Source organism: Gossypium raimondii, chromosome 11, assembly GCF_025698545.1.
Source record: "Gossypium raimondii isolate GPD5lz chromosome 11, ASM2569854v1, whole genome shotgun sequence".
Classification (NCBI taxonomy): Eukaryota; Viridiplantae; Streptophyta; class Magnoliopsida; order Malvales; family Malvaceae; genus Gossypium; species Gossypium raimondii.
In genome coordinates, this window is record NC_068575.1 from 47,729,060 (window position 1) to 47,740,170 (window position 11,111).

Consider the following 11,111-nt stretch of genomic DNA (forward strand, 5'->3'; position numbering starts at 1 on the left):
ATTTTCTTCCAAACAAACCAATATGTCTAAATTTTGAGGTATTAACAGTGTATATATTTAGATGATATTATGAAATTCAGGATTGCTTATTTTTTAAAATTCTGATAAGATAGTTCCTTTATTAAATCAATTGGTCATTATCAAAAGTTATAAAATGAGTTGGAAGAGTTACACAAATATTAGAGCAAACAGCTACTCACTTACAGCGTTTATGTCTGGATTAGCTGTTACAATCTGCTTTTCAGCTGGCAGAGTTTTATTTTGTTTGAGCTCCGCACACCCAAATCTCCAGAAGGTACCAATAGCCCTGGCCATGTTTAAACTTCCATTGATACGTCCCACTTGAATAAAACCACCAGCTTTCAAAATCCTATCTTTCTCCAACTCAGGCTCTGGTTTGTGATCTTTAGACAGATTATAAGCCTGTAAAAGAAATTTCTATGAAAATTTGAACATATAAAGAACTCTAAATTGAAAGTTTCAACTTAAAAAAATCCCAAATTTTCTTAAAATATAGACACCGATAGCATACAGTAGGGAACACATAGCTTCAGCCAGTGAACTCAAATTTCAGATTTAGGAAAAGATTATTGAAGAAGTAAAATACAACATTACTACTAAATTAATTAAATATAAATACTCACACCTTCTTTCCTTTGGAAATCCAAAATAAATAAACAAAAATCATATTTAACAACTCCAAAATATATTAAATTTAAAAAATACAACACAAAACATATCAGATTTAAGAAATCCCATTTGAATCAAAACAAGAGAGAAAGAGAGGGAAAAGATCGAATCAAAAAAAGAAAAAGAAACTCTATCTGTAGTTCGAAACTGGAGAGATAAAAAAAAAGTGAGAGAACTCAAAACTTAATAAACCCAAACTTTCAATCAAGAAAAGGGACATGACCTTTAGCTCTTTAATTTCTAGGCTTCAAACTGACGATCTCAATATTTAAAAGGCGTGACTGGCCATGAGGAAGCTACACCCAGAATGGTGCGACGATCATATGACAGAATCGACTATTATGGATCGAAATATAAAGCCAGAAGAAAAGCAGAAAAGAGAAAGGCGGACAGAAGGAGAAGCCGAGAATTCAGAAGAAAACAGAGGGAACAAAGAAGCAGAATAGCAGGGAGAAGGAAAAAGAAAGGGGAAGGGAGACGATTTGGGGATGAAGATTTGGGGAATTAGGGATTTGGGGATTCTAATTTTTAGGGGAAAATTAATAACAAGTTTGGTTCGCTGTAATGGAATAGAGACTTAATAGAATAGATGTGTAATGAAATAGAGGCGTAATAGGTAACTCTTTTATTTGGTTGAATGGAATAGAGGTGTAATAGTATAAGGAAAAAAATTTAAATGACTAGAATACCCTTAGCAAAATTTTTTTAGGTAGATGATTATTGTTATTGTTATTAAATTTTAATAAGATTATTAATATAAATAATAAATAATTTAATTATATTTTAAAATAATTATTATTTAATAAAAATATATAATTTAATAAAATATATGAATTTACTAAAATCATAATATATAATACTATAAAATATAATTTAAAATAATTATTATTAAATATAATTTAACAAAAATATATAATTTAATAAAATTCTTAATATTAAATATTCTTATATGAATTTACTAAAATCATAATATATAATACTATAAAATATAATTTAAAATAATTATTATTAAATATAATTTAATAAAATATATAATTCCCCACGTTATTTGGAGATACAAGATATGAAACTAATTAATTGTTTGACTAATCAAGGTACTGATTTTTTAGCCATAAAATACATCAATATATATATTTATGTAATGAGAGTTTTTCATTTACATCCGAGTAAAGTTATTTTAATTTTATATTTCAACTAACTTAACATTTTATCTCCTATATTCTTTTGGAATATTAATTTTATATCAATCTTATATCATTCTTCTATTATCATTTTGATTAAATTTAAGCTTAAATCTTATAAAATAACATGTTTTAATAATAAAATAAAACAAACTTATTTTATTAAATTCATAAGTTCAACTTAGTAAACTGTGCTTCTTTTAAAACGAAAAAGGAAAGCAGGCTATGATATAATTTGATAAATTAAAATTAGTCAATATCCAAACTTTACAATTTAATCAAAAAGCAAATATTCTCTCCATTGAAGGTGTAGTAGATCACTTCATGCAAGACAACAAATCAAAAAGCAATTATATAAAGTACAAAATAGATTGTATTTGCCCAAAACAGCAGAGTCTACAGCTTTGGATTGTTCAATGGCAGCATTTTCAAGTTTCACGGTAACTTTCTCATCTTGTTTCACCAATTCAGTGGCCCGCTTCTCACGTCTATTATCTCTAAGTTGCTGCAAGGTAAATAAAATGCCCATTTATTATAAAATTCTATATGACACTTGTCGAAACCATTTTTTTGAATCAAAAAAATGGTTTCGACAACACTAAAGCAAACGGTGCATCAAAAGAAGGTAATTACCCTTCGAAGTATTTTAGCAGGTGTATCATGTGAATGATCATCTGCATGGAACAAGCAGCATGAGTGAAATTTTACAAAGAGCATTATGCATACATCTAACAGATAAATAAATTACCATCTAGAAACTTTTCCTCTTTATCCTGAGATGTTTCTTGTTTCAAGTCTGTAGCCTTTTGGTTTGACTTTGAACATGTGAGGATCCAGCAAATATCAGTCAATCAGAAACTAAAATAAAAAAAAATAGTTCCAACAAAAGGATTGAGAAAAATGGGAAAGTGCCAATACAAGCGACTGGTTTATTATTCAAACCTTTGAAATAGCATTATCCTGAACCGAAGTCTCTACCCCCAACAACTTTCCATGACGCAGACAAATTGCCTTTTCTAAAGGAATCAAGATTTAGTGGCCCCAAATCAGTCGTGCTTGTAGTTACAACATCAACAACCTAAAATTGATCAAGTGTGGCATCATATAATTGACAGTTAAAATCCAACACTTGTCAGAGCAAGAAACATGATTAGCTTGTACGAAATATTCTACAAGATGCATTTACCTCCTTAGTGAAAAGGTTTTTGATAGATTGCAGAGCCAACCTTTCTCTCCAATCAACATTTTGTAAAAAGCAACCATTTGAAAGTCATAGAGAACGAAGAAGCCATCAAGTCTGTAACCTAAGACAACCAATGTAAACGGAAAAGCTTTAGAATAGGCAACTTGTTTGCTAAAATTACTTTGAATAGGCAACATGTTTCAACCTTAAAATTATGGCACGATATTCAGCAGCATTATTGGTTGCTATGCCCAAACCCTCGCGCAATTTGCAAATCTGTTCAAATAGCATATTATGGAAAGATTTACATGTGGAAAAGGTCTAATTTCTAAATGGTTAATTGCATACCACATTTCCAGCATCAGTTTTCAAGACAAAGCATTCATCCTTGTTCAAAATTTAATGCAACTCCATAATCATAAACTAAAAACAACTAAAGCATTCAATGTAATGACACCCCTTGAGAGTAATGTTCTCGTAAAAGTTTTCCTAAAAAGAGAAGGCTTCATCCAAAACAACCTTGTAATACCTCAAGCAGAAGCTGCTACAACCTTCTTCCTCGGTCGCTTCAATTACCTAGATCATGATCCAACACCGAAATTGAAAATAGAAACAAACTCCAAAGATATGCTTTGAACAAAACAGAATGAAAAGAAGTTTAATTATAAACCCGTCAGCAAAAAGAATTAGCAACTCATTACCTTCTCTGAAACCAGTCTTGAACCTGCGAGGGACATGGCGCAGATGCCTCATCCTACCAGTTCCAGTGGTCTTTCTTCTGATTGCCTTCACACTCCAATTATCTGAATCCCACAATAAAGCAATTCCCCTTAGATTTAAGGACTAACACCAAATTACAATCCAATCGTATCATATAAACACATCAAAACGCATGTTCATTCAAAGTACTTGAAGTATTACTACTGGTATAAGCACATTTCATGTAACATTACAACTAACAAATCTATGGTTCAGGAAGAAAACACATTGATTCGAACTACAAGTCCATAGTTTTATATAGAAACATCTTAAAATTTTAATCACACCATTTTTCCCACCATATTCAGGAAATTGAATTCTTATCTGAATAAACGCATTCAAAGTGAAACCTAAATAGATATTCATGTCAAAGATATTAGCTTTGATATATAAGCACATAAAGAAAGAAACCCCACTAGTCAATCTGAGAAATCTAGTTGCAAATTAGACTTAGGAACAAAGTTAACAACAAAAACGAAAAACACAATAAACGATATTGATAACAAAGAAAAAGCGGACGAGGCACTTACATGTCCTCTTACGAGCAGCAGGGAAAGCACAGGCAAAGCAACGACTCTTTTGGAAATGGAAGCTACGGCGGCCACACCTAACGCAGAGAGTGTGGGTCTTGTTCCTTCTTTTACCAAAACTCCCTATTCCCTTTCCCTGTACATTACCACTTTTTTTAATTTCATTTTCAAATATACAAGTAGATCAAGGGGTGGAAAAAGAGAAATAAAAGAGAAATAAACAGAGATAATCCATGAAGAAATAAAATGAAGAAAGTAAAAGAAATGAACGATCAGAACCGATGGCAGAACCGATGGAAGGGAAAAGAAATTACCTGGAAGGGAAACATGGGAGACTCGGAAGCTTGATGAGGGCAAAAAATGGAAAAGAAAAGATGAAAAGCAAGTGGAATCCCTAATCCGCGCAGAGGGGGCGTAATAGCTATTACGCGCAATAGGGGTAATAGGCCAATAACCGATTCGGGCTGTAATGTGATTACAGCGAACCAAACACCCGTTTAGTTGTAGGCCCGCTGCATAGGGGGAATGAATGCCTATTCCCCCAACCAAACGTCCCTTAAGGGATTTCAGGGTTTAGGGATAAAATAAGGGTTTAGGGTTATAGTTTAGGGGAAAAAGAAAAGAGCAAAGTAGTATGATTTTCTCATAAAAGTCGCTAATATTTGACTTTTTTTTAATTTTTATATTGAATTATTATATCATTTGAAATTTTATATAATTTTTATGTAAGAAAATAAAAATAAAAACTAAAAATTTAAAATATGAAAAAAATACTAAAAAGCTTTAAATTTTTTTCTCTTTTGTAATTATATATATATTCTTTCAATATTTTAGGAAATTTAAATTACTTTTTCAATTTACTAATTAATTTTGTTTCTCTAGAGATGTATGGGTTAGCAAGTTTTTTAATTTTAATATATATAAAGTTTATCTATTATCTTTTAAATAATTTAAATTATAATGATAATTTTAATATATTAAAATTAATATTATCTCTTTAAAATTATATAAGAAATTAATTAATATATAAATTAAAAACAAGTCATATACCAAAAAAATTTTAAAAAATATTTTAAATAAGTATTTTAATTTTTTTCATTTTTAACATATATTTTTCTATGTTTTCACTTTCAAATTTTTTTTACGTGTCATTAATTTTTTTTGAAGATTTTAAATATTAAATTAAAAAAATTGTATTTTAATTAATATCAAGAAACTAGTTAAATAATAAATAGAAGATGATGAAAGAGTGCATGAGTTGTCGAAAAGAATACATGATGGGCACTTGGATGAAATGTGAGAATACAGGGAGCAAAGTGGCGTCGTTTTGTTTAAAATAAAATGATTTTTTGTTTGACTTTTTGCAGCGTTTTTCTCATAAACGCCGCTACTGCTTAACCTTTGGTGGCGTTTTTCTCATAAACGCTACTACTGCTTGACCTTTTTGCGGCGTTTTTCTCATAAACGCTGCTACTGCTTTACCTATTGCGGCGTTTTTCCGTTAGCACCACTAATGTATAATATTTGCGGAGTTTTCCGTCCAAACGCCACTAAAAACGCCGCTAAAACCTTAATTTCCTGTAGCGAATTATTCATTTATTTTATTGAACGTAATACTCATTTAATAGAATGTTCATTACTTCTCTATTTCTTGACTTCCCGTAATAGTTATTCTTTGGTATCCAACCTTAAATAACAAAACAAAATTGGTTTTCAGATTAGTCTTTTAAAATTTGGATTCAAAAAATATAAAAATAAAATATTTGAATATAATTTAATATTAAATTAACTCAATATAAAATATTTTATTTCAAAATATAATTTAAAATAAAATCTTTTAATATAAAAATAATTATATTAAGAATGTTATTAAAAGAATGCAATTTATCTAACCCTAAACTATTTTTAGCAAAAAATTATAACGACTATTAACACTGAAGCTTTGCATTTAAAAAACCTATAAAACGCACATAGCAATTTCTTTTGCCCTAATCACAAATATTACGGTTTATACAGTAGCTTAGTCTGCTATGGAGCAGTTAGTTAGAGTTAGTTGGTGAGATTAGTTGTTAGCTGGTAGGTTAGCTTAGGCTAGATTGTATTGCTTTGTAATTGTTTTTAAGGTTTCTTTTCTCTAATAAAAAGTTTCAGCTATATTTAAAAAAAAAAAGGAAAGGGGTTGGGGCTTGACGGGATTTGGGGAACTTTTTATTTTAATTTTTAATTTTTAATTTTTGGGTTTTCGGTGACCAGGTAATAATGGGTTATGGTGTGTTGTTTTTTTTAAAAAAAGTATGTATTATGCAATAAATTTAAATTTTCAATGTTAGTGATGTTTACTTTTTTTGTATTATATTATTGATAATATAAGTAATGAATTGCTTATATTTCTAAATATAATTTTATGTTTCTTGTATATAAATAAAAATAAAACATGTCACCACGTGAAGAGTTCTCAACTAAAGGATTGAAGGGTGCACCAAATAATGATACAGGTTGGCACTTTGGAACTCTAGTGCCAAATACAAAAGGAAATGTCGTATGTAAACTTTGTGGTAAAGTTGTGAAAGGAGGAATAACATGATTTAAAGAGCACATTGCTTATAAAACCGACAATGTTGTATCATGCCCTAATGTTACTGATATGTGATATTTTATTATTATTTTTAAATGTTATTGTAAATTTATCAATAAAGATTATACATAATTCATAATAATATAAAGTGTGAATTATATTAACAGGTGTCATTAGAGAAAGTATGATGAATATATTGAAAGAAAGCAACATAAAGAAAATAGACAAAAAGAGGATAACAGATGAATTCTTATCTCAATTAATAGTAGAGGAGGATGAACACGAGGAATTCATTGATAGGGTTTCTGCTATAAGGCAAGCAACTTGAGAATGTATTCAATCACAACATGGGTGGCATAGAAGGGAAGAATTCAAAAGAAGTACTAGTGGTTGGAGTAACATTTATGAAGAACGGCGATCTTCTCATGGATCAGCTGGAGAATATCATGGAGAAAGAACAAGTAAATTCATCCCAAGTGAGTCTAAGTTTACCTTAAGGGGAGCTATACATGAATTGGCTAGAAGCAAAAGCTCAAAGCAACTAAAGATCAGTGACTCTTTTTTAAAGACTTTACGGAGGAAGATAGGTGAAGCGGTATCTAAATTTTTAATATATGAACGACTTCTTTTTCAATTAGCAAGCTCTCCAAGGTTGTATAACTTAATTCAAGTGTCAATAGAAGTTAGACAAGGTGTAAAGCTCCCAACACCTTATAAGGTTTCAGATGTGTATTTGAAGTCAGAGCATCAACGAGTTCATGATTGGGTAAATGGACTAAAGACTCATTGGAAAGAATTGGTTGCAACTCTAATGTGTGATGGTTGGACCAACAATTTGAATCAAATGCACATAATTAATTTCCTTGTTTATTGTAGTAAATGAACCATTTTTTGAAAATCGATGGGTGTCTCGAGTGTTCGTAGTAGAGATGTTGAATTCTACTACAATTTGTTAGATTCAGTTGTAGAAGAAATTGGAGAAAGTTGCATTGTCCAAATAGTGACTAATAATGAGGCAGCAATGAAAGTCGTTGAAAAAAATTAATGTTGAAAAGAAAGCATCTATATGGACCTCATGTGTGGCTCACTGTTTAGATTTATGCATTAAAAATATTGGGAAAAAGCCTAGTGTAGCAAAAGTGTTAGATGAGGCAAAGAAAGTGACTTGCTTTATATACAATCACATTTGGACCGTTGATTTGATAAAGAAATATACACAAGGGAAGCAAATACTTCGACCTGCTCTTACTCGATTTGCAACTCATTTCATTCAACTTGAAAAGATAACAATGCAAAAGCAAGGTCTGAGAGAAATGTTTAATTCAAATATCAGTATTTTATAATTAGTTAATATAATCACTTAAATATAGCAACCTTTAATGATTTTATTAGTTCCAAATAATTTAAATTATATTATTTTAAAAATTTTCTTATGAATATATAGGAATTTAAAGAATCAAAATGGGGATAGCAAAAGTCAGGGCCTGCTTATGAAGTCAAAAAAGTTGTTTTGGGAAATTTTTTTTGAAAAAAAGCCAATGACCTTATAAAAGTTTGCGAGCTCCTAGTAAAAGTATTGAGACTTGTGGATGGTGATAAAAAACCAACAATAGGTTTTATTTATGAGGCTGTTGATAGAGTTAAACAAGCAATTCAACAAGATTGTCAATATTTCACCGAGTACGAAAAGATTATTGACAAAAGATGGAATTTTATGCATTCCGACTTGCATTTAGCTAGTAAGATAAAATGTTTCAGATAATTAAGAACTATTTTTATATTTTATTATTTTAAGCTTTAGATTATTATTATTTGATGATATTCTTATAAATTATACTTTGGTTATTTTTCAATCTTCAATTTCAATTTGGGGTGGAACATTCGAGAATGTACTAATAGAAACATTAGAAGGTACAAGATCGAGAATTGAAATATTAGAACCTTCTTTTGATACTCAAGTCAAAATGGTTAATCAAAGTTAGATTCAAGTACTAGTATTTGTAACTTAGTTACATAATTTGAAATGGAATTATTTTTTTCATTTTACTCTATCTTTTATTTATGCAATTGTTACAATTTAGAGATAAACATGAAAAATTCGGTACTCCACAAGCACAAAGAGCTTAGAAGCAAATGAATTTGGGTAAGTAGTTAATTAAATTATTTAATTTAATTTATATTATTTAATCATATTGTACATTTTGAAGTTATTTTGAAATTTAAATAATATTATGCAGCTGAGTGGTGGATAATATACGGCACATGTGTTCCTAAGTTACAAAAATTAGCAATTAAAGTGCTTAGTCAAACAACTTCTACATCAAATTGGGAACGAAATTGGAGCACATTTAGTTATATTCACACCAAGGCAAGAAATAGGTTGAAGTATAAAAAACTTGAGAAACTAGTGTTTACCTACTATAATATGAGGCTTCAGATAAGGCATCAAAAAAGAATGAGCATTGATGATATCAACGCTAGTTTTAATCCTATCAGCCTTGATCTTATCTTTGAAGATGTTGATCCACCATTAGAATGACTTCAAGAGAAAGAGAATATTTGTTAGATGGTGAAAATGTCGGTGTGTTGCCTATGGATACCTCCGATGATGAAATGAATGTTGATCAATATCAACAACAAAATTTGTCTCATTCAAGTTCTAATGCAATGCCAAGTCAGAGTAGCGATGGACCGGATGGTAATGGTTTAAGTCCAATTGATGACGATGATGGACATAGTGGTGATAAAGGTGAAATTAAGTCTTCTAGTCGGTATGGAGGAGAATATGGGGTTGGTACCACTAGTGGACATTTCCGTGATAGATCAGAATTTGATGGAATATGTTTCCTAAACCTAGGAGAGATAGAAGTGAACCTAGAGCTCCATCAAAAGAAAAAGGCAAAAAGCATACTTCTATAGGCTTTTCATCTGGTAGAAGATCGAGTTCTAGTAACCTTAGGTATAGTGATTCATCTACTAGCACTCAAAGTTTTTATCCGCCAGAACAACCTTTATATTTCCAACCTTCACATGGTTATCCACAACCATATGGTTATTATCCACCATTTCCTAATTATGGTGTGTCATATCAGCTCAAATGCATCCTCCACCACTAATATATCACCCACCTCCACCTCTCATGTATCCTTCTCCTTAAATATATCCTCCATATCAATTATATGAAAATCAATGTGAAAATGTTACTTTTTTATATATATTTTTAGACAAAGGCCAAGAGAATCAAGTCAAGAACGCTCTCAAAGTGAAGGTGAAGGATTTGATCCTCCTCCTCATTCCACTAATTGGTGAAAACTACATCGAACCACTATCACTATTTGTAAGATATGTTTTTTTTAAAGAAAACTTTTGTTAATGTTTTTAATTTTAATGATATTAAAACGTTTAAAATATATCTTTAGATAAATGAACGGAGTATATTTTATGAAAAGATAATTAAAATTGAAGTATGTTAAACTATATATGAAAGTAGAATGAGAGCGAGAATAAGTGGTAAGAAATAGGAATAATTAATGAGAATCTATACATTTATCTATTCTTTTTTCCTTTTGTAGCATAGGATGTTTTGATATATTCACCATCTTCAAAGTGTCAAGAAATATTGAAGACCTCTCTCATGTATGAATTTTCAATTATTTTATCTACAAAAACTTTCAAACTTATTAAATATGAGAATGTTTAATATTTCTTATCTTTTACTTTGTTATTAGTTAATATAATATTCTTAGAAAATTCGTAAATAAATATGAGAATAATCAATGATTGTAAAAATTGTGCTCTCATATTAATAAAAGTTCATAAGTGTTAGAAAACACTCTAAAAATCATTAAAAGTGACTTTTTATAATTATAATTATTAAGTTTTACAATAAGTCGTGCGAATTTTAAAAAAAAATTCACGACCACGATATTCACAGTGACCGCAATAACATCCGTTATGCTCGCAGCCGCGATAAACACAACACAACCGAAAACGCTGCCGCAACCACAATTTAAATCCCTGCTGATGGCTGTGACGGCTGCCATTGGCACGGTGGATGTGTTTGCTACATCTCATTACACCAAATCTCACCTTCACAAAACCCAAGAGAGCCACGAGGGTGATGAAGAGAAAACAGAGCAAACCGAAAATCATCTGCATGTTCATACTCCTGACAACACCAGCAGGAGTTGCTA

General features: G+C 30.3%; 1 protein-coding gene, 1 long non-coding RNA gene and 1 other non-coding gene across 3 annotated transcripts; all 3 read right to left on the reverse strand.

Moving 5' to 3' along the window:
* Nucleotides 1–86: 86 nt before the first annotated feature.
* LOC105803486 (uncharacterized) lies at nt 87–1,293 on the reverse strand. Its single transcript, XR_001136465.2, has 2 exons — nt 914–1,293; nt 87–423 (listed from the first exon to the last, which is right to left on the reverse strand). It is a non-coding gene; the product is annotated as an uncharacterized LOC105803486 (long non-coding RNA).
* Nucleotides 1,294–2,097: 804 nt separating this feature from the next.
* LOC105803485 (uncharacterized) lies at nt 2,098–3,612 on the reverse strand. Its single transcript, XR_008191356.1, has 5 exons — nt 3,058–3,612; nt 2,814–2,949; nt 2,620–2,686; nt 2,505–2,545; nt 2,098–2,376 (listed from the first exon to the last, which is right to left on the reverse strand). It is a non-coding gene; the product is annotated as an uncharacterized LOC105803485 (transcript).
* Nucleotides 3,613–3,626: 14 nt separating this feature from the next.
* LOC128031907 (60S ribosomal protein L37-3-like) lies at nt 3,627–4,672 on the reverse strand. The gene is made up of 4 exons (XM_052623678.1): nt 4,658–4,672; nt 4,344–4,479; nt 3,725–3,857; nt 3,627–3,630 (listed from the first exon to the last, which is right to left on the reverse strand). The coding sequence occupies exons 1-4, from the start codon at nt 4,670–4,672 to the stop codon at nt 3,627–3,629; spliced, it is 288 nt and encodes a 95-aa protein (XP_052479638.1).
* Nucleotides 4,673–11,111: the final 6,439 nt, after the last annotated feature.

Coding starts and splice junctions, on each gene's coding strand:
- LOC128031907 (XM_052623678.1), bottom strand. Junction 3,858..4,343: donor TGCTGCTCGTAAGAGGACAT/GTAAGTGCCTCG, acceptor TGTGGGATTCAG/ATAATTGGAGTGTGAAGGCA.